The sequence below is a fragment of the Archocentrus centrarchus genome, chromosome 18, assembly GCF_007364275.1.
Source record: "Archocentrus centrarchus isolate MPI-CPG fArcCen1 chromosome 18, fArcCen1, whole genome shotgun sequence".
Lineage (NCBI taxonomy): Eukaryota > Metazoa > Chordata > Actinopteri > Cichliformes > Cichlidae > Archocentrus > Archocentrus centrarchus.
In genome coordinates, this window is record NC_044363.1 from 5,513,057 (window position 1) to 5,540,258 (window position 27,202).

A 27,202-nucleotide genomic window follows, 5' to 3' on the forward strand; every position below is an offset into this window, starting at 1 on the left:
TCTACACATCTGTCTGAGTTCTCTGGTGCCACTGTTCAGCCAAGGCTCAGTTTTAAGTTTTGGTCTCCTGATTTTGAGAGGATCAATGGTGTCAAGGATTTCTGAACAGGTGGAATAGAACAGAGAAAGTAAGTCGTCAGTGTTCAGCTGGCTGGGCCAATCAAGAAGTACTGCATTGTAGCTATTTTGATAGCAACGAATAAAGTGATCAGCAGTAACTGAATTAACCATGCGAGATCGGTGTGTAGGCACATCAGGTTTGGCTGACTGACATGAAAGTGAAATCTCAAATATTACAGGCATGTGATCAGAAAAATTAACTTCACAAATTTCAATGTCACAGAGAGGCAGGCCACTAGACAGTACAAGATCCAGAGTATGTCCATGTTCGTGTGTCGGGCCTTTAACTAACTGCGCAAAATTAAAAGAGTCCAAGACATTTAAGAAATCATTGGTCATGGGCGCATTTAAGCAGCAGACATGAATATTAAAATCACCTAGGATTAAAACACTGTCATATTTCGGCATAATTCCTGCCAAAAATTCAGAGAAGTCCTGGATAAAATCCTTGTTGTATTCCGGTGGTCGGTAAACCAGTGCGCACAGTACAGGGGTGGACAGCTTGATTTCAAATAACTGCAGTTCGAAGCTGGAGTAAACATCAGCTGTTAGCTGCCGGCAGCTGAAGCTGCTTTTATAGACAGTAGCTAGCCCTCCGCCTCGGCCCGTTAACCGAGGAGAACTGAAATAGTGACAGCCTGGAGGGACAAGTTCAGAAAACGGGCTCAACTCACCCAAGCTTAGCCAAGTTTCCGTCACTAGGAGAAAATCCAAGCCTCGAGAGGTGAAGAAGTCATTCAGGATAAAAGTCTTATTGGCTAGAGACCTAGCATTAACCAGGGCAAGCCTGGCTAAAACAGAGTTGCTATCCGGCTGCGATGCACGACCCAGGGGGCGAAGATTCCGGTGATCCACTCCACCTCTACGGAGACGGGGTGAGGGATGCCGAGGAAGCTGGACAGTAGGTCGCGGAGCCACAGGTACAATCCACCGATAAGCGGGTTCCAGTGATCGCCAGGATATGGTCCACTTGGGGTCCGGGGCAAGACGGTTCAGAAAGTCGCGGGGGTTGACCATCGGGGAGTGTTTAAACTTCGCTGACACACCACCTCGTTTCCCTCGTTTCCTGTGGCGTTTCTTGTTTGCATGAAGACAAAGTGGGCTGCGGCGAAGGTACAGAGGTACAGTCTTCAGTACAGGTGGGATTTGAAACTCCTGACGTCCTGGAAGTAGTCGATATTGCTCTTCAACAATGACTTTGATAGTTAGAAGGAATTGGCGGTCATAAACCAAAAAAGTGGAGACATTACTGAAGAGAAACAAAGCGAAAATAAGCAAAACAGGTAACAGCTGACGGCAAGCCACACACACCGGCGCCATCTTGAATATCACAACATGGTGTCAGGGTGTAGTGTTTCGGAGATGAGCTTTGTCATTTCTTTTTTTCAGTGAAATTATTTTTTTTTGTTTAAGTGATTTTGTAGTTCTTTGGAATCATTTTGTTTCTCTTGCAGATCATTTCACATCAGTTTGATGCCACTTTTGTTTCTCTTGTCACAGCCCGGTTCAAGGGAAGGACAAAACTGCAGGAGGCCACACATGATGGTAACAAAAGTGTTTATTTAACTGAAAAGAACTAACATAACCAAAAATATGTCAATCAGTAGTGTGTAGTGTGCAGTGTCTGGATGTGTGATACAAAAGAGTCAAAATGCCAAGGAGAGCCCCCCCCCCAAAAAAACAAGACAAAGGTTCCCCACAAGATCTGGAAAATATATCAAATGATCATCAACATACAGTAAACTTACCAAGCCACAGCTACATAACCTATTTAGCTCAGTAATACCATTACAGCAACGTACAGTCCACTAAACTGACTTACCCAGGGCTGTCTCCCTCCCATAAAGCCACCTACCAAGCTCTCCTCATGCGTTCCCAACCTGAGGCTCCCAAGACTCAGCAACCTTGGTACCTTTGGAAGTACTTTAAGAATTGTGGGACCCAGGAAAGAAAACTGCAAATAAAAAAAACTAAGGCAGAGCTGCACGGGATAGAGCATCAGCCACGACATTCTCACTGCCCTTAATATGAATTATGCCCAGGTAACAAGGCTGTAGGAACAACGCCCATCTCATCAAGCTTTGGTTAGGATTCTGAAGAGATCGCAGGAAACTCAATGGGCTGTGATCTGTAAACACAACAAGAGGAGCACCTGACCCAACATAAACATCAAAATATTGGAGAGCCCAAATTAGTGTGAGCCAGTGTCACACTCTTTAAAGTCGTTTTTCCTCTTTGTGGTGATAATGAGCTCTTAAGGAATCATTTTGTGTCCTTAGAGGTCATTTTCAGGTTCTTTGGGATTGTATTTTGTGTAATTGTGGTAATTTTGTGTCTTTTTACTGTTATTCTTACAGGTCGTTTTATTGTGTTCAGTTAGATTAGTAAAAAAATGTTACCATGACTTTAAAGTGACTCTTCAGAGTGTTTTTTTTTTAATCAAAATCTGACAATAAATTAGTTAAAAAACAAAACAAAACAAAACATATATTCATATTTCAGCAGCATTCCTGTTTTAGCTTTTAATTCAAACACCTTCATTTAGGGTACTGCTCGTGATTTCTGTGCAAACAAACCTTCAACTTGATGGTGGATCAGAATATTAAAGTAAAATGAACAGTAATTCAAATTGGTAAAACTGGAGACAGGAAACTGGAAGAACGTTCTAAAACTCTTTCACTCTTTTCTTTCTTTGTAACGTTTCCTTTCAAATGAAACGATCAGGAACAAACTCGGCCACAGCGCACGAGCAGAAACGTGTGAGTGACGGAGGCTGCGGCAGCAGCAGCAGCTGCTGATCCGTCACCGAGTCGCTGTCGTAACGCTCGACCATCTGGCCTTCAGGCGCCTGTCACCAGACAGCTGCTCGCTGCCACCGCCGAATAAAGTTTCGATTGTCTGGAGGACAAGTTTCCAAAACCAGAACGCCTCCATGAATTCAAAAAAGTGGTTTGTATCATTACGGGATCATTTCCGCCCTCCGCTCTTCGTGTGTCCTCTGTTCTTCTTTGTGGCTTTATTTGCCTTCGTTTTGCCCACAGTGGCTTTGCAGAAAGGAGATGGGGGGGTGCAGCTTGCTTTATGTGAACAGGCTGGTTTTGATTGTGAGGGGGCGGGACTTTTAGTGGTCATCAGGTTCCCTGACAAATCACAGAGGGGAACAGGTTGTAGTGTTTCCAGGTCGGCGACTGGGAAAGTTTCGGGGAATTCAGACACCTGAAACAACGACAATCATTTATAAAGATATTTTTTGCACTTTTGCTGTATCTGTGGGTACATTTATACTGATTTTACATCATTTAAAGACACTTTCACACTGATCACAGTGATAAGAGATCAGGATTTAAAGGAGTGGGAGTCTCACAGGGACAAAGGCCAAGTTGTCACGGAGACAGGCATCCTGCAGCTCGCTACGCAGTGCCGTCACATGACTGCGGTGGGCAGAGACTTCCTGCTCCAGCCAATCGATCCTGGAGCTGCAGGTGTGACACAGCTGAGAGACGATGGACAGAAAGCTCTGCACAGGAAGAGAGACATGAAGGGATGAACTGAGAGTAGCGAAGGGTGGAGGGAAAAGAGGAAAGAAAGGTGGGGAAGGAAGAAAAGAAGGAATGAAAGATGGAACCAAGACAATAAGGAAGGAGGGAAACAAGAAGGAATGACAAGGAGGAAAGAATGAAGTGTGAAGGGAGAAAGAAGAAGGAAAGAAAGACCCACCCTTCCCCCGTTACCTGGCATGCTGCCACCTCAGGATCTCCCATGATGCTCTCTGTTCCACTCAGCTCTAGGTTCTCCAGGGGTAACAGTAAGGGGTGGGGCTTGGCTGTCAGGGAGTGCTGTGATTGGACGAGACTGTCCCTGAACTGAAGAACACGCAGCATCGTGTCACCACCTGTATGTTTGTTCAACCATCTTTGCGAGGACCAACATCAGTCGGCATGAGAGGACATTTAGGCTGGTCCCCACTGTGTGTGTGTGTGTGTGTGTGTGTGTGTGTGTTTACCTGCTTGCAGCTCATCTCTGCAGCCTTCATGCAGCTGACCACACGGTCCTGACGTCTAAGAAACAACAATGTAAACAACAAACACCTGCAAAGTAAACAAACAGCTGGAAGGAAGGAAAAAGAGAAGGAAGGGCGGGCTGCTACCTGGTGGCATCTCTCAGCTCGTCTTCAGCTCGCTGCAGCCGCTGCTCCACCTGCTTCTTCTCTTTCTGAACCCCCGACAGGTGCTTACCCAGAATCCTCAGCGAGCGCTCCTTCCGACTCACCTCCTGCCGAGCCTCTGACAAAACCTACAGAGAGAGAGAAAGACAGAGAGCACCTGAGGTTACCTGAATTTATTTCTATATTAATAACAAAGATGGAAGCGATTTAAGACAGAATTTAGTGTCACTGGTCACGTTAGTAGTTTATGTACAAAGTGAAACCCTGTAATGATGTGCTACTTTGGCAAGCAATTCCTTGGAAAAGAGATTTAAATCTAGACTTCCTGGTTAGATTAAGGTTAAAAACAAGAGGCGCTCGGGAGCGAGGACACGAGTGTGTGTTTAATGCATTAAAAAAAATAGATTCAGATCCTGTGTGGGCGTGGCCTACTTCTGCCTGCTGCAGGTAACACACTTACTGTTGATGTTTTTAAAAAAAACCAAACATTTGTGTAGTACCTGGTGTGCAGTGTACCTGTGTAGTCTGATTTAGTGTGCGCTGCGTTTCGGCCTGCTCGGCGGCGTGTCTGTCGACTCGTCGCTGCAGCGTGTGCAGCTGGTTGCACTGTTCCTGGATCAGCACCTGAGCCTCCTGCTCTCTACTCAGAGCCTGACGGAGCTCCGCGCACACACTGTGGAAACGCTTGTCTGGCACCTGAACACACACACACACACACACACACACACACACACACACACACACACACACACACACACACACACACACACACAGCTGTGTGTTAAACACACTCCTGACTGTATGTTTTTGTGTGTGTGTGTGTGTGTTTGTGTGCGCGCGCGCATGCGTGCGCGTTCTGCCTCACCATCCTCGTCTCCTTCCGTAGTCCTCTCTTCAGATTGGCCACCTCCAAACGCAGGCCCCGCCTTTCCACCTCTGCTGAGTGCAGTCGCTGGCTGAAGACCAGGAAGTGCTGCTGGAGGATGGACACTAAACTCTGAAAACACACAGAGGTCAAAGGTCAGCAGGAGAAGTGAGTTTCTGCAGAAAAACAGTTTCTCATGTGTTTAGTGACCTTCATGTCAGGCTGTGGTGATGTTGTTAGTCTACTCAGGCCAAGCCTCAGGCGGCCGATCAGCGTCTCCTTGTGCACGCTGCAGGAGGACAAGCTGGACTGTGATTGGTCGAGGAGGTGATCCAGGAGACGGGACAAGCCTGAGCTAGCTGCTGAGATCAATATCGGAGGGGAGGAGCCTAGAAAGACACATCATGTTGTGAAGGAAGTCTCTGTGGGTGACTGTATCCATAGTGTAGACAGCTTGTGTGTAAGTTACCACTGTGCATTAGTGTCCCCTGCAGGTCAGACATGGAGGTCAGAATGGTGCACGAGAGACGTTTAGAGCGAAACAAAGGAGCAGCAACGCCGTCACGACCTTCACACACGTCTATAAATTAAAAAGAAAAAAGTTTAGTTTTCTTATTTTTTAAATTCAGTAATTAATTTCTTTTATTTATAAAGATCATTTCCAAACATCATTCTACAGTAAAAAAAAAACAGTCAGCACAGCTGCCAATCTTCCCAGGAGCGACATCCCAGCAAATTCACCTCAAGGTCAGAGTACAATGCTCAGAGAACCTGCAAAGAAACCAAGAGCTCCATCTCAGACTCTACTGTAGCATTTAACATGCTAACTGAGGCCTGTAAAGTTCAGGACAGTACAGTTAGAAAAAGACTGAACAAGCATGGCTTGTTTGAAAGGGTTGCAAGGAGAAAGCCTCTTCTCTCTAAAAAAAAAAAAAAAAAAGAGAAAAATAAAAGTGTGTTTTAGGTTTATAAAGTTGAATCTGAAGATACCCTAACACTTCTGGAACGATGCCCTTTGCACAGAGAAGACCAAAGTGGAGATGTTTGGCTCAAACACCACATACCAACTGTCAAGGATGCTGGTGGAGGACTTGTGATTTGGTCTATCACAAACTCCTCTGTATACCAAAGTATTCTAGAGTGGACCGTGAGAATGTCCTGTTGCTTCAGCTAAAGCTTGGCTGAAGCAACAGGACATTGATCCCAAGCACAGCAGAAACTCTGCAACAGAAAGGCTGAAAAATGGTCTCTTAGCTGCTGTACAACACGCACGACATGCAGTACATACGGTAGTGAAACAGTGCAGGAAACTTCATGTTTGTGTCTTTGTAATCTACAACATCAGTTTTCTGATGGTTACATGGAGACATTTTGCAGACGTTTCCTTGAACTCCAAAAAACACGCTGAAAGTGTTTCCGTCCTTGTTAATGGTGGTGAAAGTGTACCTGATGCGTCCTGACCTTCCTGTGATGCTGCATCCTCCTCTCCACACACGCAGACAGCCGGAGCTCCGCCTCCTCTCTCCAGACGAAACAAAACTGTTGTCTTTCTGGCCAGAGACCACCACCTCCCCACTGCCAGCACAACGCACACGCTCTTCCTCCACCTCCTCACCACCCTCCTCATCCTTTCTCTTTCCTTCTCTTCATCTTTCTCTCCTTCCAGGGCGTCCACCAGCCTCCTCACCTCCTCCTCCAGCTGCTCCCGCTCTGCCAGCTGCCTGGACAGGAGTTTCTTCTGCTCAGAGAGCGTGCGCACACAGTTTTGAGAGTGCCTCAGCGCTCCACCCAGCAGGGCGCAGGCTAAAAAGAAGGAGGATGACTCCTTGCGGCTTCGAGAGAGGAGGCCTCTGAGCTGGGAGAGGTCAGAGGTCAGCGAGGAACAACGTTGCTCGAGAGAGGAGGCGTGATCGCGGAGAGAGTTGCACTGCGAGCGGCAGAGCTGGAACAGAACATGAGGAAAGAGCAAAACTTCAAAAACACTCAAGATTAAATGAAATCGAGCAAATCATCCCTTCAGTTTTTGACTTTGTTACACTTCTAAATACTGTAAAATGTAAAGACACAAACAGTCTTTCCAACCACAGACGAGTTAATGTCCAAAATGTCCAGCTTGGATAATATTTATTCTAATGATATTTTTTGGAGCTTTTTAGCCTTTATTTTGGTAGGACAGCGGAGAGAAGAAAGGGAAGCTGGGAGAGAGACCAGAGGGAAGACACACAATAAATGGCCGCAGGGCAAATTCGAACCCGGGCCTTTGGCATTTGCTCATCCAGGGTCTGTCTACAATTCAGGCGGTGTAATGTCAATGAGACATCACTGCTCTTAAATCAGCTATTATGAGAACTTACTTTTGTAAAAAGATTCATTTATTTTTGCCTATTTTAATTATAAGTAACAGCTACACTATTGTGTTATTGAAATGGATTTACACATTTGTTTGCTGGAACAGCAGATTCATACTTTGTGTTAAATCCACGCTGCAGGTACATCACAACTGCAAACTCTCTGAATCACTGAAGGACCTACAACATAAGCCTGCATTTTATATTTGCAACTTCAGCTGAGCTAAATCACGGAAATATTTACAAACAGAAAATATCATAAACTTGATAGACAAAGTTCTCCATTTGTAATTCTTTTTTAAGCAAATCCTGTGAAAATAGTCACGTTGTTCATACAATGTGACTCTGCCGAGTCTCTGCTGAGTGACTGACACTTTGTAACAGCAACTTTGTAACTAATCACTAACAAACATTTATTATCCTGTCTTTTTCCTCCTCTTCTCTCTTTGGTCAGCTTGTTGTACTTTTATAAATGTTGCTGTGGTGAATTTCTGCTTTCGGGGACGATAAAGTTAGAAGTGAAGTTTTTACATCTGTCGTATCGTCTTTTCTCAGAGGATCTGAGCAAAGGGACGGAGAGCTGAAAACTTTCTGCTTCCAGCCTGCTGATTCAGCTCTGAGCGTCTCTGTCGCTGCAGGGAGACACGACTGACTTTCACTGTGCTGAAACACCCCAGGGAGAACTGTGTGTGTGTGTTACCTGCAGCTCACTCTGCAGCCCCCTCACTGTGTGTGTGTGCTGTCTGCTCCACTCCTCCTCCCTCATCCTTGCACTCTCCTCCAGACGGGACAACACACACTCCTGACTGCGCTGCAGCTCACGCACACGCACGCTCTTCTTGTTGCACGCACTCTGCAGGTGGGTGATCTGCAGAGAGAAAAGCAGGTGGGGGAGGGGCAGAGGAGCGTGAACATGTCAGCAGATTGTTGGCTGCAGATGTGCCACAGCTGGCAGGCACATGAAGTGGAAATCAGACGTTAGGGTGAGACAAAACCTTCTCGTTGTAGTTCGGTGTCACCTCGTGTACTGAAACTCTGCTCAGGCTTTTGAAGAGGAAATGACGCCACAATCCTTGACAAGCCCCCAATTTGTTTTGATAGCAAGTAGCTAAGGTTAGCCAGGCAAGCTATGTCTATGTTAGCTAATTGATTAAAATAAATAAATACATTTTTAATCAAATGAAGCCCATCTGGTCAATTTTGGGGGTCAAATCTGGCATAGAAAGTTGATGACATTTGGTGACTACAGGTGAGAAACTGCTGGTGACATAAAGTGGGCGGGGCTCCTGATTCACTTTTCTCAACTTTGAAATGACTTGAAGTGATTAATAATGAAAGTGATAAATACCAGTGATTGACTTATGATGGGGTATTAAATACAATAGAAGGTTACCTAGGCTACTAGAATGTAGATTAGCCTATAGCGACCGATCGTCGGCTGTGTGGATGCAGCTTTGAGTGAAAGTAGAAGCTTGAGTGGATAAAGTCTCAGACCACACCAAAGAGAGGCACTGCCATCTAAACACGTATTTATAATTTTTCATTAACACTTGGCTGTAAAAGAAGCTAATTAAGGCAAGCGAGGATCTCGCTATCGCAAATTTTTACTGGATCTCTGCCAAAGGAGCAATCAACAGAGCCGCAGTGACTGATCAATCATCCTTTTATTCTTGAACTTACAGATGGACGTAACTTCCAAGTCTATAGAGTGAAGCTAAAGAGGAAGTCATTGAAACCTGCATTGTTTCTAATGACCAGCAGGAGGCGACTCCTCTGGATGTTTGCTCGATCTCTGAGCTCAGTAAACACTTTCCTGGACTCGGATACTAATTTCAAGTCTTACTGAACAAAACACATTTATCTGAAAATCACAGGCTTGTTAATAAAGCAGGTGAAAATGGGCAGATTCATCTGGGTGTCTTTCACAAAACACACCTTCTCGTTGGCCTTCCGGAGGTCAGAGGTCAGCTGGTCCACCTGTTCGCTCATGACATCGCACAGCTCTTCCCAGGTAAAATTACCCAAAATGCTCTGGGACTGATCGAGGAGGACGCAGCCGGCGAGCAGGCGCTGGTAGAGGCAGTAGAGGAAGGACAGATGGGCCTGACACACAGACACAGAGGCTCAGTGTGAGGAGGCGTTACTAGATTTAACCTTCAGCTTTAATTCTATAATGACATCAAGCTGCTGAGGGAGAGAGGGGTTCAAACTGTGACTCCACTGTTATACAACTTTATTCAAAGTGTTTCAACAGAATTGAATCAGCAAAAGAAAACACCGGCTTCCATAAAGCAGCTGACAGATTAATGCGGCATCGGACTCACACAGTAAGGAGGCAAAAAGAAAGTGAAAAGTGGGATGAAGGTCAAACACTGTGTGTATTAATCACCGTCGACTCTTTGTGGTAGTGTTCAGTTATCCTCTGGACTTCTGCTGTCCTCTCCTCCCTCTCCTTCTCCATTTCTATCACCCTCTCCTCCCTTTCTCTCTGCAGCTCAGCCTCCAGGCTTTGGGTTTGTATCGACCAATCAGAGCTCTCCTGGCTTAAGCGAGAGACTGCCTCCTTCAGTTTGAGCATCTCCTGCTGAGACTCCTGGAGGAGAAAAAAGAGAGAGTGAGCCATCTTCAAATGTCCTCAGCTTCTAAACAAATGTCTTCACTTTACACAAAGGTCCATACACATTACAAACCAGCTGTCCTCTGTACACAAAGATCCTCACTTTCCAACAATGTTCTGAAATTTTTTTAAAGAATGACACAATCGGTTCAAACATCCTCACTATCCCATCACTGTCGGTCCACATCAGCCCTCCTCTCCTTATCTGGGATTATATTTAGGAAAAAGACCTGTATTTACATCAATCTGCCTCCTCTGATCTGAGGTCAGCTCTCGGAGAGTCTGGTTCTCCCCCTGCAGCTTCTCTGATGCCAGCAGCAGATCCTGGACCTGCCATAGAAGAAGAGAGGAATAAAATCCTAATTCACAAGAAGAAATGCAGGAAACTACATATAAATGAGAGGAATCTGTACCTGCTTGTCAGCGTCTAACAGCCTCTGTTGGTCTGAGCTGAGCGTGGTCCTCAGCAGCTGCAGGACTTTGGCAGAAAGACTCTGTTTCCCATCATCCTCTGCAGGTTGCATCGAGTGTTCGCCTGTGCTCGTGTGCTGTTGCAGAGCGTCCCTGATCTGTTTCACACAGGCCACAAACTCCTCCTCCGTATCACACTGCCTCTGAACGGCCTGAACGCAGAAGACATGAGGATTAAAGGACCAGTTCACAGAAATGACCAAAAATATTTCAAATACTCCTCAGATTATAGCGTCACCTGCAGGTGTTGTGGGTTTGTCCATTCCAGCAGGTTCAGAAGCAGTCAAAAGAAAAAGTATTTCACATGCAGAACATACAGTGTCAAAGTTTATCTTTTTGGATTACTTAATTTATAAAAAAATACCTTTTTTTAATGATAATCAAAGTTGTTAAGATGAACTAGCTCCCAAAACTGCACAATCCATGTATTTCACACAAATCTCCTCGTTTTACCTGCTCCAGCAGTGAGTGTGTGTCGGCGTGCCGTCTCTGCTCCTCCTCCAGTTTTTCAGAGAGGTCGGAGGTCGTCTTCTTCTCCGTTTCCAAAGCCATGCTCATGTCACACTTGGACTGCTCGTACTCCGCCTGCAACCTGCACACACAAGAAATCAAAAGCAAATACAACAGGTGTTTATGGACGTGATATCAATCCAAGATCAAAGAGCCAATAATATTCAGTGATTAGATCACATGACAGGTTATCGATTCTCAGTGTTGTGACCTCACCGCTCCAGAGCGCGCTCAGTGCTGCCGCTCCTCTCTCTCTCCTGGCTGTAAGCGTTCTCCACCTCTCTGAACTGAGCTCTCAGCAGCTCCAGGGTGCTCTGCGCCTCCTGCTGGCCGGACCGCTCTGCTGCCACCACCGCCTCCAGGTCCCGCACCCGCAGCTGGTGGTTACATGATTAGTGAGAAGATTTTATTGATCTCAGTTCTATTATGATTGTTTTGTGTGGGTGGAAGTAGGTCTATGCATGTTACTTACGTATGTGTAAAATATGTTGGGCCCTACGGCTGAACTTCCTGCTTGTATCAGTTCATAGCAGATAAAAGGAGCATACTTGTCATCTTGGTCATAATCGCTGTCTGTGATTATCCCTCTGTGCCGCACACAGATACTGGAGTAGTTTTTTTTTGGGATGGAAAATTATGTACTCAGCACAAGAAATAAAGTTTGCAAAAGGGGAACATGTTCTGCTGCGTTTGTGCCCCTCGGCTTCCGTTTCCGGCCGAGGAACCGCCCACACCCACACATGTAAAGGATCAGCTCGCAAAGCAGTGGAAACGGAGGCTTGTTCTTAAGGGGTTTGCCGGTTCCTTGGAACCGGCACAAACACCGGCACCTTGTCATTGGAAACGTGGTATTAGACTCTAGTGCCTGGCTTTAACCCGAGGTTCTCGCTTAGACTCGAGGGCCTCAGCTTAAACCAGTGGTTCTCAAATCCAGTCCTCGTGGCCTGGTGTCCTGCAGGTTTTAGATGTGTCTCTGCTTCAACACGCCTGAGTCAAATATAGAAGTCATTAGCAGGACTCTGGAGAACTTTGCATACCGAGGAGGTAATTCAGCCATTTGATTCAGGTGTGTTGGATCAGGGACACATCTAAAAGCTGCAGGACACAAGGACTGGATTTGAGAACCACTGGCTTAAACCAAAGTCCTACCTCTGCTTACAGTTATGATAGGTTATGAACGAGACCTGGTTTTTGATCCCAGTTCTGGATCAAACAGAGATTTTATGTGATGTGGTTTGATTAAAATTCTGTTAATAGGTTTCCTGTTTTTGATTTAATTATGTTTTGCCCACTCTGCACTTTCCTTGCATATGTTAAAGCTCCGGCTCTATGTGTTTGTTACCTGGACAATCTCAGAGTTGAACTTTGTCTCCAGGTGTGCGGCTCGCTCTGCCTCGATGTTTAGCTGCAGAGACTTCACCCTCTGTTCCAGCAGCTGGAGAGAGAAATCACACATCTGCTCGTCCTCCTCTTTACCACATGATATTAAAAACAGGAACTCGTCTCCCCTCACCTCCTTCTCCCTTCGGCCCCTCTCCTCTCTGTCCATCAGCTGCTTTAGCTCGTTGGCTCGTCGTCTTTTCACCTCGGCCTCCTTCTCTTGCTCCTTCTGCACCTCGGCCATCCTCCTTTCTGACTCCTCCAGAGCCACCTCCTGATCCTGGGAGACCAGTAGGCACAAACCAAACTTCAAGAAACTTATTTGGTGGCTGTGGCATTGATCAGTGCCAGTCTTTTGGTGATGTTAGTGATTACTAAACTGAACCAGTGTTAGCTAGAGTTGCTCAGTGTTGACAGTGACAGCTGAAGAGAGGCACTGATGTTGTAGCTGTTGTGCCTGATCTTAGCCAGGTCTACCCTGAAACATGATTTTAATCTAAAGGGACATTTGGTTAAATAAAGGTTAAAAAACATAATAAAATTGTGACATCTGCCTCATCTCACTGTGTCACACCAACCCTCTGCATGTCCTTCACTACACCCATGAACCATCTCTGTGGTCTCCCTCTTTTCCTCCTACCTGGCAGCTCCATCTTCAACATCCTTTGTCCAGTATATCCACTATCCCTCCTCTGCACATGTCCAAACCATCTCAGCCACGTCTCTCTAACTTTTTCTCCAAACTCCACAGCCTGAGCTGCCCCTCATTCATTTCTCTTCTTTCCAGAGCGCACCTTCACCTCTCCAGGCTCTCTTCCATCTGCTCTCTGCTCTCACTACAGATTGTATTATTGTAGGGTCTTTACCCACAATACAAAGCGCCTTGAGGCGACAGTTTGTTGTGATTTGGCGCTATATAAATAAAATTGAATTGAATTGAATTAGTGTCTTCTGCAAACATCGTAGTCCTCAGACTCGTGCCTGACCTCATCTGTCAGCCTGTCCATCACCACTGCAAACAAGAAGGGGCTCAGAGCTGATCTCTGATGTGATCCCACCCCAGTATTAAACCCATATACCGCACACCTCACCACTGTCCCCTGTAATTGTCCTGCTCCACCCTCACATACTTCTCTGGCACTCCTGACTTCCTCATGCAGCACCACAGTTCCTCTCAGCACCCTCTCATTTACTTTCTCTAGATCCACAAAGACACGGCGCAGCTCCTCCTGCTCTTCTCTAAACTTCTCCATCAACACGCTCAGAGCAAAGATCACGTCTGCAGTGCTCCCTCTCAGCATGAAGCCGTACTACTACTCACTGACTGTCACCTTCAGCCGTTGGCCATGAAGTATTTAATACTTGAAAAAAATATGACTGCCTGTTTGACTGCATCGAGTTATTTCCCAGCTTTATTTTCAGCTGGTAAAAAGGGGATTTTGCTGTAATTTGTAACCTGTAGCAGTCGGTGCAGTCGCTGGTTTTCAGAGCTGAAGCTCTGAATCAGTCGCTCTCGCTCCTCCACCTCCTGCTGCAAAGCATGCTGGTCCTCCTCCCTGGCGTGCCGCGTGATGTCCAGAGCTTTCTGCAGCTCCTCAACGGTCTGCTGGAGCTCCGTCGCTCGCTCTGACACACAAACACAAACACGGTTAGAGCTGCTGCTGCTCTAACGCACACTGTTTTTAGCAACAGGAAGCCAGAGTCATGGAGTCCAGGTAAGGATTTTGAGATGATGATTCTGACCTCCTGAGTGCTGATAAGGGGTGGTTCTTATTTCATCTTAGGCTGGAAGACATTAAAAACTCCTCAAGCACAGGTTGTCCTCTACATTTTCCATCAGGATCAACACAAGAAGAAATTCTGCGATGCCAAACTTCTGAGGAGCTGACGGTGTTTTTGTGTTTGTCGCTCTTCATTTCATATATACTGTTAAACCCAATAAGATGCTGTACAGTGCACTATACACTATACAAAAACACCACAGGAGGCACCCTCTCTAAAGGCCTGCTTTCTTCTGATTATCTTCAGGAAGCCTGCTGAGGGGCAGCGTGCAAAACTTCAGAGCAGAAAGTAAGTCAGGTGCGTTTGATTCGTGTACCTGTGAGTGAGCGTTTGTCTCTGCTGAGCTCGGCGACTCGCTCGGCGTCTCTGCGGCTCAGTGTCAGCTGGTACTGAAGCTCCACCCTCTGAGCCTCGCCGCGCTCCACCGAGGAGCGGAGCCGGGTCAACTCTGCCTGCAGCCCACACACCTGGACACAAACACATTAAACACACACACTAACATTATTCTTTTTTTTAATTTGAAGATTTTTATTTGAATTTTGTCTATTTATTGTTAATATTTTTGGATTTTTGATGCATCATTTTAACTTTTTGCCAAAAAAATTTAAACTCCTTTCTCATAACTTTGTATCCTTTTTTTCAGTTTTGGTGACAATTTTCACTCGATGTTCCAACATCGAGTGAAAATTTTTACCTGACAGGCTGCACTTTTTTCATCACGTTAACTCACTACTGACAAAAAGACTGTTTTCATTTTTACTTTGCTCAAAATTTTGAGGAATAATTTTGTAATTATAACTTTTGGATTTTAATTTGATCTTTTAGTCTAATCACTTTGACATTTATCCCAGGTTTGATTAGTTTTTTAATGCCTTATATTGATATTTGGCCCAAAACGTTAACCTTTTTAGCCCCCCCCCCCCCCCCCCCCCCACAATTTTTTTCCCTCTTATTTTGTGTTTAATAGCAAATTTAAATATTTATGGTTCCACAATTTTGACATTATTTTCCATAGGTTTAACAAATAATATGATCTTCATGACTCCCAAAGCGCTATTGTTTATATATTTTTGCCTCAAAGTCTTACATTTTTATAGAATTACTAAATGATTGCTGATTGATTTTAAATACAGAAAGATGATGGATCACCCCTTTCTGCCACTGTAAAAAAGTAAAGCCTACGTGGAGGAGGTGACGTTTATGTTCTATACTGCAACCACTCAACAGGAGGCGATGGAGGTATCCCCGTTTGTAATTGAAGTCACTGTAAAGTTAAATTTAGACCATATAACAAAATACACATATTTATATAATATTATACAATGAAGTAATGAAATATTAATGAATGAGATTTAAAAACAAAGAAAAATGATGATGAAATGTAGAGATGTTGTGTCAAAATTAAATTCCAGTCAAAAAATTAAATAAATTGTCAAATTCTCAACATCAAGCAAAAAATACTATATAAAACCTCCCAAAATTTGAGATGAAAATGCATGAAATGAAATGAAAAAAAAAACAACATTTTGAGATAAAAAGTAATGTCAAAGCAATGAGATTAAAAATCAGAATCATAAAATAAGAATTGCAGGTAAAACAGTCAAATTGATAAATGGATGGACAGCCATAAAGTCATAAAAATTTAAGCCAAAATTGTGATTTAAAATTTTGAAAAACATTTTCAGACTAGCCAAACTTCTAACATAAAATAAAGATGATAATATCATTTATTAGGGGGAAATTTTGTAAAAGTAAATGTCAGAGGAGATATGCTAAAGTCAGTGAGATGGTAGAAAAGTAAATGTATGAAACTGCATTAAATTAAAGCCAAAGATTTTATTTAATGTATCAAAATTATCATATTAAATATAAAAATGAGATTAAAAGTCACAAATATGAAATTAAAAGTCACAATTCTCACATAAATGCAGATTTTTAGGGGCAAAAAGAAATAGAATTATCTGAATTATTAAATCAATAATGTACCCATATGACCTTGACCTTTGACCCCATATACAATCCCAACCTTGCTTTGGTCATAAGCGATCTACCTACGAAGTTTGGTAAGTGTAGGCAAAATGGTCATTGACTTATTGAGTGGACACTTCAATGGACGCCACCCGGAGGCCCTCCACCTGCCAGTGAAAGAGGCCACGCCCCTAAGAATGCAAACTTTAAACATTAATACAGTTTAAAAAGGTCAGTTAAAAAAACTGACCCCCTGTATAGCTGATAAGAAGGGGGAAATTATCTCTAGTGAGCAAACCTGTTTTTTTTTCCCCGTAAATGTGTTTAGTTCTGCAGATTTTAACATGGGACTGACTCACTGTTGGAGCCTCAAGTGGACGTTAGAGGAACTGCAGGTTATGCAGGTTTCTGATTGGCTGTAACTCACTTCCTGGTTGTGGCTCGCCTTCAGCTGCAGTTTCTCTTTCTCCAAATCGTTGACTCTCCACCTGAGCCTCCTCCACTCCTCGCCCCCGTCACATCCTTCTGACGCCGCCCTCCTCGTTCTCCCACTCCTCCTTCCATCTCCTCTGCTTCGGTCTTTCCCTCTTCCTCTCTCCTCCCACTCATCCTCCTCCTCTCCTTTCCTCTCTGCCCTTCTTCCTCCATCTCCTGCTGCCTGCTTCACCTGCTGCGTAGGGTCAAACATCAAATGTGACCTGAAGAAAACAAGAAACACTGCAGCTCAGCTTCTTCTCAGAAATTAGAATTTTCTTTGAATCTCGTAATCTTCACATTTTTAATCTTTATATCTCAGTTTTACCTTTTGGTATAACATTTTATGTTGTACTTTTTGGCACAATAACAAAATACTGATTTTAATTTAAGTGAATTTTATGTTTGTGTTTTCAGCTCAATTTTTTCACATTTGTTTGACTAAGATTTTTAGTTATAAATCATAATTTTAATTCAACCTCAAATCATTACTTTTTATTAGTTTTATATTCATTTTTACTTTTTATGTCAAACTACACTTTTAATTTCTACTTACTTTTAATAACTTTAAATCTCTTATTTAAAAAAAAATAAAAAATTACCTAAAATTTGGACTTTTCTCGTCATTCTTTAATCAGTTTTATTCTCCCAGTTTTTGTCTCTAAATTGGACCTTTAGTCACAGTTTTTGTCCCAGCATTTCTGCGCCCACCTTGCCTTCTCCTCCACGGAGCTCCGAGCTCTGCTGCCCGCAGCTCTCTCTTCGATCCCCCGCGGCTCTGCTCTGCTCTTCCCGCTGTCCTCGCGCTCGCCCCGGTCAGTCTGTCTCCTCCTCTGCGCCGCTCCCGTCAGCATGTCTGAGGTTAATGACCCTGGAATCGCATTTAAATGTCCGTCACCATCTCTCCTGAAGCGGTCTGAGTTCCTGTTGGTAACTCTGGAGGCGCTGCTGGTTGCTCAGACGCTGCTGTTGCCCTGCCAGCAGACGCATCCGAAACTACAGCGAGCTCCATTTATAAATCGTATAAATTTATAATTACCTACAAATAATCACACAAAAATACACTTTTTATAAGAACGAATAAGAGTGGCGATTAATAAAAAATACCAGATGATCATTTCGGCATCTGTCACACAGCCCAAAAATCTTATTTCCATAATATTTCTGCTTTATAACTTAAATCTTTGCGCACATCCTGAAGACATGCCAAGTTCTTCCCGCTGAGATTTTCGTCATTTTAAATGAGTGTTTGGTGGATTAAATATATGCCGAATCATTTAGAACACAGTCTTTATTCTATTTAATTGTTGCCTTTTGAACTACCCTCTCTGCCCTCTACCAGCCATCGAGCCGGCAACACACTCCTTTATTTTGTGAATGGAGCTTTGTTCTCGTACGATAAACAATCCCGAAAAAGACGCTTTCCTTAATCAATAACCACCGTTCGATCTTTATTTTGGCCCCAAACCGACATTAACTAGTATGCGACGGCCTGTGTCATCTTATTTAGTCACAAAATTACCAAGAAAACGCTCGAAACGCTGTTATAAACACTTACTTTAACACTAATATCAGAGCCGTTTGAATCTGACGCCATTTTTTAGCGTCAGTACGTCATTTCCGCATCTGCGCTGGATTGGCTGATTAACCGGCCAATGGGATGCGCCGATATTTTTAATTTTAATTAATCAGATAAAATTCGGTTTTATTAATGGTATTATTTTGTTAGAATTTGGTTTTTATTAACATTAAAACGTTGCACTGCATGATTATATTAAGTAAGCAAGCAAAAAGTACTGAACACACAGTGTACACGAATAAACGTCGGCATGTTTTTTTTTTTTATTTTGTACTTTAAATATATTAACTTGCAGAGTATTTTTATTCTAATGAAGATCCACTGCAGCTGTGTAGTGTAGTTAACTTCACCTAGGGGAAAGTATGACTGGTTTTTACCTGCGTCGCTGCTTTAATTTAGCATAGAAGAAGAAAGAAGGGGGCACAACACACTCCAGTCCAATAGGTGGCGGTAATAAGTTGATTGTCAACCTCCATTAAGCTCTAAAGAAGCAGAGGGCACAACAACATGGCAGCTTCCTTAGAGCACGTTGAATCAGTGACAGAAACTCCAGAAAAGGACAAAAAAGAAGCCCCTGAAACCACCGGAGACCCCGAAACGTCCGATTCCGAGCCTTCCGGCTCGGAGCCAGATCCGGTCACTAATGATGACGAAGACGAAGATGAAGATGGGGGCGAGCCGCCCGGACCGAGGATCCGAGACACCCCCGTGGACCTCCGGCTGGAGGCGATCGCCAACACGGTGGCTCTACACCCAAGCAGGGACGTGCTGGCGTGCGGGGACGTGGACGGGGACGTGTACGCCTTCTCGTACTCGTGCACGGAGGGCGAGAACCGGGAGCTGTGGTCGTCCGGACACCACCTGAAGTCGTGCCGCCAAGTGCGCTTCACAGCAGACGGAGAGAAGCTGTACAGCGTGTCCCGGGACAAGGCAGTGCACCAGCTGGACGTGGAGCGGGGGAAGCTGGTCACGCGGATCCGGGGGGCGCACGGGGCCCCCATCAATAGCCTGCTGCTGGTGGACGAGAACATCCTGGCGACCGGAGACGATGGAGGCACCCTGAAGGTCTGAACATAGGATTTAAATTAGCACACGGGGTAACAAAGATTTGTAAGGGCCAAATTCATATACCACAATTCAAACTGGCGTTTTGATCTCTAAGATGGACCTTTGGCGTCCCAGACTGGTCTTCGAGGTGGTTTGTTGGTGCTCTAAAGGTGTCCAGCTTTCTTCTAAACTTACAGCATCAGTATCAGTTGGTCTTTGGACCACGTGGTTTAGCTTGAGCCTGAAAATGTACCCTGAACATCTACTTGAGCCTCCCAAAACTGACTCAGGCCCCACAGACTCCTCTGTTAAAATGTTCAGCTTAGCTGTTTAAAGGCTTAAAGTTTGCATTATTGGGGGCGTGGCCTCTTTGATTGACAGGTGGATGACAACACAGGTGTCTGTAGTAGGGACGTTCATTTTGCTGCTTTTATTCACAATTTCATTCTTTTGCCTTGTAAATAACTAACAATAATAGGCTTAATAAAAATGTTGGGCTTAAATTAACAGAGTTATTGTGTTTTTCTACTACGATGTCGGGGCTGCAGCGCCACCTGGTGACACATAGCTGCATAACATTTAGGACAACAAATGAGTACCAGTTAAAATCTTACTAAATATGCACATCCCTAATCTGTATCTGCAAGCTTTTGCCAGGCTTCACCTGAAGGAGTACACATCAGCCATCTCTCCATTGCGCTCCCGTCAGACTCCCATCATCTTAAACTGCAGTTTGTAACCGTGGCCCTCGCTCTGCTTGGTGTAGCTCGTGAACCGGTTCTTGCCCTGCTGCATTGTCTGGTTACAGTGACCCTTCAGCTCACAGAAGACTTCTAGAGCAGGAAAAAGAACTATCGCTAGGATAGGATAGGATTTTTTTTTTTTTAATGAGCAAACTAATAACAGCAGACAGAGAAAATGTGGCAGTTTTTCTGTTAAGAGTATGATGACTCCAGGATTTTTTTTTTTTTCAGTGAAATCAGAAATGGTAAGACTGGGATTTTTTCTTAAATCTGATATTGAATGACCCAGTCCAGAAACCAGTGGGTGATCCCACTGGTGACTACATCCATATTTTATGTGGTAATCCCAGCTGATGGTGTAATGGTCTGGATTTCTAAAGAGTCTAAAATGATCTTCTGTTGGTCTGAAATGGGGTCTTGGTGGTTCAGATTGTTTATTTATTTTTCATTGATGGTCTGAGCTGTTCTGATAATGTTTCACTCTCAAGGACGATGATCTGGGCACACCCACTGTTGCTAAAATGCTAATAATGAATACAGGTCGACCATGTGAACATGTCATCAGTTCCAGCTAAGGGCTGTTGTATTGATTGACACGGCCCCGTTTGTGGCCATAAAAGAGCAGCAGACTGTCAGTGACCTTTCAGTGGGTTCACTTTTTTCATGCAGACTTTCCCTCCTGTCGTTTTTCCTCTCTGAAGGTGTGGGACATGAGGAAGGGGACGGCAATCATGGACCTGAAACATCACGAGGATTACATCAGTGACATCGCTGTGGACCAGGCCAAGAGGATCCTGCTCACAGCCAGGTAATGATGACCATCAGGTTAACTGTTTTTGTTTAGTTGTTTTTTTTAACCACCATTTCTGCCTTAATGTCTAAAGAAGCAAAAACATGCAGAGAAGCTCCAGAAAGTTTCCTGTAAAGTGCAGAATTACAATATCAACTATAAACAAACCAAACAGTTCGGAATTTTTTCCTTATTTGGATCTGTCTGGGTAACTTTATTTCTTAACATCCACCAACAATGCAAAGTTAGCCTTCATACTACAACTGTTTTCTGAGTTAAGGGTCCTTTAAGCGAATAGAGAAACGGGTCTGCCCTCATAACTTGATAAGTACCGGAGATATTCACAACCAAATCAATTTGACATCCACTTGAACTGTCACAATCCAAAATCTTTTTCTTTTTTGTTTGGTCAGATCTATTTTCTCGATAGCCAACTTTGTGTTGGTATCATACTTTTAATGAGCGGCATTAATTTAATGTAACAAATAATAAACAGACAGAGGTACCCTGGAAGTTTGAGGTGTTTTCTGATGTTTCACTGAAGAAAACTTCAAAAAGTGTATTTTGGGTCAACTTTAAAGCGTCAGATCACCATGTAGGATTGCTGGCAGCTCCGAACACGTTATAGCGCATGAAAAGTCTCCTTTTTTTTAACCTACATTTGATACCAGACTCAGGTTTAATTTTGATCTTTAACTGATGTCTTGATAATCACAATGTCATTAATATGGGGTTTTTCCAGCATCAAGTGCATGTGATGCTCACCTGGTGCTATAACATCAATCCAGAGACAGTACTGTGCAAAAGTACTGAGTCACCCCTCATTTCTTTATATTTTGCTGTGAAAATGTGAAATAGGTGTATGTGCAAACATTTTTTGTACAGTGCTTAATGTTGCAACGTTTATGCCACAGCTGCCCTAAATTAACAGATATTTACTCGTATTCCTGAAGCGAGATTTATTTTAGTGGTTGAATATTAAACTTGATTCATTTCTGGCTTCTCAGAATAGTCCAGTGTGACAGCACAAACTTGAATTCAGTTTGAAATTCATCACTCCTGTTCAGAAGGATTTGAAGCTGTGCAGAGACTGTTTGAACAAGAAAGAGAAATCTGGAGTCCCGGAGCTGATGGACTGGACGAGTCAAAGTCCGGACTTGAATCCTGTTGAACGGATTTGAGATTTGGTGGATTCAAAGACAGATTGCATTAAAGTTTCATCCAAATCAAGTCTCTGAGAAGGGCCAAAAACCATTTGGAACTCAGTAACAAAAGAGTCTGTGGAAAGGTTCATAAAAACAATGCCAGCAATAATGCCTGCAGATATCAAGGCCAAGAGAGGCCATAAAAACATTTGTTTTATTGTTTTTGTGACAGGTGGTCTAATAATTTGTTAAGCACTATACAATTCTAACAAGCTTGAAAGCCAATATTTGCTATGATTGCCTTTATTCTTCAGCCCAGTCTGAATTCTCTGAGGCAGGACCGGGCTCTGGAGAGGCCAATCCATGACTGATAGTGTTCTGTTGTGTGTTTTTCTATCAAGGTATGCAGTGTGTTTGAGATCATTGTCACACTGAAATCAAAATAAAAATCTGATGGTATTTTTCTGTGTTCATAATTCCATCAAATTGGTCAAGCTCTCCAACACCACTGGCTAAAATGCCGTCCCAAACCATGACAGAGGCTGCACCATCTTTTACAGATGGCTGCAGACACTCACTGTTGTTCCTCTCTCCTAGCCTCCTCTGCACATATTGATGACAGTTTAAATTTGAAATCTGGATTCATCACTCCGTCAGAACTGTTGCCACTGATTTTTCAGTCTAGTTCTTTTGTAATTTGGCATACCGCAGCCCCCCCCCCCCCACAATTTCCCTTTTTCTCTAAGGCTTCAGTGAGCAGAAGATGGATCAACTGAAGGCTCGGATCTCTCAGATCCTGTGTCAGGTCTTTGCTGGATACCCCCCCATTTCTTAAGGACATGACCTTTAGATACTCTTCATCTACTGTAAATTTTTTTTGGGAATCATCTGTGCAAAAATATTCTTCTATGTGTGTCAAACTGTGTTATCTTTGGCATTGTTCAGAGATTGAATGAAAGAAATGGGAACAAATGTTTTTAGCAACAGGCTGACTTAAGTACACTTAAGTACACACAAGTACACTAAAGTACACAAGGACTGGATTGAAATGAATGGAAGAAGCAGCCAGTGCCCAAATTAAAAGTTTGAAAAGTTTTCAGAAAGCCTGGAGAGCTATTACTGAAATCCGCTTTATTACAAGAAAGTCTGGCTGCTTGGAAGCAAAATATAAAGGATTGAAGGGTGACTCAAGACTTTTGCACAGTGCTGTATATAATTGAAGAGTCAACACCCAACTCAAGATGACACTGATTTAAATACTGGTAAAGATGGTGTTTTCACAGAGAACATGTGCCACAAGGCAACGTACTGCAGAACTCTTTGACTCGTCTAACACACATCTCCAGAGTCATTTCTGTGCTTCATCTACCGATGTCAGTGCCAGCAGGGTGAGGTTGATGAAACATTTTGAATGCAGGAAAACAAAAGCCTGAAACCATCACAGTCTGTGACACTTGGATTGGGTGTGAAATTGATGTGGTTGTCGTTTTTAAACGGAGCTTAAATGTTTTTCCTGTACTTATGAAGCTATGAGGCCTCAAAAATGCTGGGAAAAAAATATTATGAATTCAGAAGCACCAAATTTCAACCCACCCTTGTGCAATTAGGGGTCCTGTAACCCAGACAATCATCATAATGAGAACGTAACATTTTCATGGCTTTATAAGATACACAGTCTGGCCATAAATGTTGGCACCCTTGAAAAGTTTCCAGAAAAAGTATTTCTCCCAGAAAATGATTGCAATCACAGATGTTTTCTTATGCACAAAAGCCAAAATCCATATAATTCTACGTAAACTCCAAAAATGGGCCGCACAAAATTACTGGTACCCTCATCTTAATATTTGGTTGCACACCCTTTGGAAAAAATAACTATAACAATCAACAAGCTTCTTTCCACAGGTGTTCAATGGGATTTGGATCCGGACTCAGTGCTGGCCACTTCAGAACTCTCCAGCTCTTTGTTTTCATCCATTTCTTTGTACTTTTTGAAGTATGTTTGGGGTCATTGTCCTGCTGGAAGACCCATGACCTTGGATGCAAACCCAGCTTTCTGACACTGGGCCCTACATTATGTCTCTATGTCAGCAGTGGGGTCCTCCTGGGTCTCCTGCCATAGTGTTTCCTTTCATTCAAATGTCGACGGATAGTTTGCGCTGACACTGATGCACCCTGAGCCTGCAGGACACTTTGAATTTCTTTAGAACTTGATTTGGGGCTGCTTATCCACCATCTGGACTATCCTGTGTTGGAACCTTTAATCAATTTTTCTCTTCCGTCCACGTCCAGGGAGATTAGCTACAATGCCGTGGGCTGTAATCTTCTTGATTATGATGCGCACTCTGGACAAAGGAACATCAAGATCTCTGGAGATGGACTTGTAACCTTGAGATTGTTGATATTTTTCCACAAATTTGGTTCTCAATTCCTCAGACAGTTCTCTTCCCCTCTTTCTGTTCTCCATGTTTAGTGTGACAGACACACAATGCAAAGATTGACTCAACTTCTGTCCTTTTTATCTGGTTTCAGGTGTGATTTTTATATTGCTCACACTTGTTATTTGCCACAGGTGAGTTTAAACGAGCATCAAATGCTTGAAACAAATTTTGAAAAGGGGCCAACAATTTTGTCCGGCCCATTTTTTTAAGTTTAGCAAGAAATTATATGGAGTTTGGCTTTTTTTTTTTTTTTCCCCCTCTTTTTTTGTGTTTTTCCAATATACACAAAGGAAATGAACATGTGCGTAACAAAATGTGTGATTGCAGTAATTTTCTGGGAGAAATTCTTCATTTTCTGGAAAATTTTCAGGAATGCCAACTTTTTCGGCCATGGCTATACTAAAGTTAAGGTATTGGAAAAAAAAATATCTGCTGACTGGTGGTCAGCACCAGTCAGCAGGGTAGATATGTACGTAAATCTAACCTTAAAGAGGTCATTGGCAAATTGGTGGATATTAAGAGGTCAAATGTGAAGGGAAAGAAGACTCAAAAGCCAACTGATAGTTGAGCTGGTTTAGACTCACTCTCTCTAAGTTAAATAATGTGATAAGTTGGTTCTACAGTTTGATACTTCCAGTAGGTGAGTTACAGATGCACAAAACTCTATAGATGTTTGCAATGCCATATACTGTCCTTTGCTCCATCCCAAAATAAACCTTTAAACTTAACATAAATTTATGGGTAACAATTTAGAGAAGTCAGGGTCTTCTGTGGGAAAGATGGCAATAGTGATCCTTAACCTCCAATCTGAGCTCCAGTCTGGTTTGCTGTCATTGGTCACAGTGGCGACGGCACCATGGGCGTCTTCAACATCAAGAGGCGAAGGTTTGAGCTGCTGTCCGAGTACCAGAGTGGCGATCTGACCTCAGTGGCGCTGATGAAGCGTGGCAAGAAGGTGGTTTGCGGCTCCAGTGAGGGGACCATCTACATCTTCAACTGGAACGGCTTCGGAGCCACCAGTGACCGCTTCGCCCTCAAGGCCGAGTCAATAGACCAAATCCTCCCAATCACAGACAACATCATGTGCACCGCCTCCACGGACGGGTACATCCGGTGAGTTATGTTAATACTGAAGGTTTTAATAAAAAAATACAGTTGCTTTTGACATTATAACCACTTCTGATAGCTTGATTGAAACCCTGTTAGCATTAGGCTAGCCTTCACTAGAAATCACTGAAACAAAAAAGATTATTCAGGTATTTTAGTGTAAATGGGAAACTGTGCGTGTATTGGCTGTAATGAAATCAAATACGATTTTGGTGCTGCAAATTCAGCAGAGGGTTTGTGATATTTATCGCAACTTCAGTATCCAGTACTTTACCTTTGTACTGCTATTTTACTTGAGCTGTTCTGGACTGTGGATGGGCTGCTCTGTACTCAGTGCTGACAGGCCTTTCTTTAAGATTTTGACTCTTTTGGCTATATTCAAAAATACCAACAGCATTTTGGCAGCCATATGCACATCATACTTAGTGACAAACATAAAACGTCTGAGACCTCTGATCTTGGTGTTTGATGGATTTTAGGCCATTTTCACAAAGTGTCATCATCTAAAACAACCTTATTTGCACTTAAACCTGCTACTTTCAGTAATTTCAAGAAAATTAAGCATCACTTTCTGGGCTGTTGTGATTGGCAAGCACACCCTCTTTAAAATTCACGTGCTTGCCTGGTTGTCAGTATAACTGCATTGATTCAGACTTGTTTTGTGCTGAAACTGATACACGAATAGTATTCATTCTGACCTGGTATGATGGCTAAGACAACTTTCGCAGAAAATTGAGCCATCATATTGTTCCAAGAATTGTCGCTAAAGGTTACTGATATATTCTGTCCGTTCTCCATCAGAGCTGTCAACCTCCTTCCCAACCGGGTCATCGGCTGCATCGGGCAGCATGTTGGTGAACCCATTGAAGAGCTCGCCAAGTCTTGGGACTCGCGCTTCCTGGTCAGCTGTGCCCACGACCAGCTCATCAAGTTCTGGGACATTTCCAGTTTACCCAACGCGACAGTCAACGAATACCGCAAGAGGAAGAAGAAAGATGGTCGGATGAAATCACTCACCAAGAAGGCCCATGGTGACAATGACTTTTTCTCAGGACTTGTAGAGGAAACGGAGAAGAAAGAGGAAAAAGAAGAGGAGGAAGAGGAGGAGGATGATAGTGACAGTGACAGTGATTGAAAATACCAGTTTAGTCCTAAAGAAGTGAATGGGCATGTCTACCGTTTGGTCTAGCCTCGGAGTCTTTACATCAGCATGGATCTCAGCATTGTTAGACAGACTCTGACTGAGAAACAAACCACCACTGGTGACTTTGCAGTGGTTTCTTTTCCTCTTGAAACATGCTGGGATTAAATGTGACTGTCCCAGAAGAGAAAATGCTCTTTAATATCAGTGCTGGTTCTTTAGTGGCCGGTACTGCTTTTTGAAACTCAGTTTGAAGTGTTTGGGATGCCTCAGATCAGACAACGTGAAATGTTGAAAAGAAGAACTTCAAAATTGAGTATTTTGGTGTCAGTACCAAAAGTTGGGTGTTGGATCGACGAACAGTCCCCAATCCCGTGTAACGCTAAGATAAAAAAAAAAAAAAAAGACTTTGTTACATTATTAGCCCACAGAATATCCTGTAAATTCTGGGTAATTTTGCTGAAAATGTAATTGCGTTAAATTACTTTCACTTATTAAAAGTGTTGTTTATA

General features: G+C 43.4%; 2 protein-coding genes across 7 annotated transcripts; one reads left to right on the top strand and one right to left on the bottom strand.

Annotated features, from left to right (window-relative positions):
• Window positions 1–1,734: 1,734 nt before the first annotated feature.
• Window positions 1,735–18,771, bottom strand: ccdc171 (coiled-coil domain containing 171). Of its 6 annotated transcripts, none has more exons than XM_030754078.1 (24): window positions 18,657–18,771; window positions 17,412–17,571; window positions 16,654–16,924; window positions 14,575–14,725; window positions 13,933–14,102; window positions 12,610–12,756; window positions 12,439–12,531; window positions 11,313–11,473; window positions 11,040–11,178; window positions 10,529–10,738; window positions 10,356–10,445; window positions 9,888–10,091; window positions 9,434–9,601; window positions 8,199–8,366; window positions 6,597–7,092; window positions 5,620–5,730; window positions 5,361–5,539; window positions 5,151–5,282; window positions 4,802–4,981; window positions 4,268–4,413; window positions 4,124–4,178; window positions 3,852–3,983; window positions 3,485–3,637; window positions 1,735–3,336 (listed from the first exon to the last, which is right to left on the bottom strand). In XM_030754078.1, the coding sequence occupies exons 2-24, from the start codon at window positions 17,552–17,554 to the stop codon at window positions 3,088–3,090; spliced, it is 3,948 nt and encodes a 1,315-aa protein (XP_030609938.1). In that variant the 5' UTR covers window positions 17,555–17,571; window positions 18,657–18,771; the 3' UTR covers window positions 1,735–3,087. The 6 variants fall into 6 exon arrangements, 5 of the variants coding, with proteins under 5 accessions (XP_030609938.1, XP_030609939.1, XP_030609936.1 ...); XM_030754079.1 differs by lacking the exon at window positions 18,657–18,771 and adding an exon at window positions 18,259–18,324 and having other exon boundaries at window positions 6,612–7,092; XM_030754076.1 differs by lacking the exon at window positions 18,657–18,771 and adding an exon at window positions 18,259–18,324.
• Window positions 18,772–18,786: 15 nt separating this feature from the next.
• Window positions 18,787–27,202, top strand: wdr55 (WD repeat domain 55). Its single transcript, XM_030754082.1, has 4 exons — window positions 18,787–19,344; window positions 20,771–20,877; window positions 25,286–25,555; window positions 26,351–27,202. Exons 1-4 carry the CDS (start codon window positions 18,787–18,789, stop codon window positions 26,682–26,684), a joined length of 1,269 nt encoding a protein of 422 aa, XP_030609942.1. The 3' UTR covers window positions 26,685–27,202.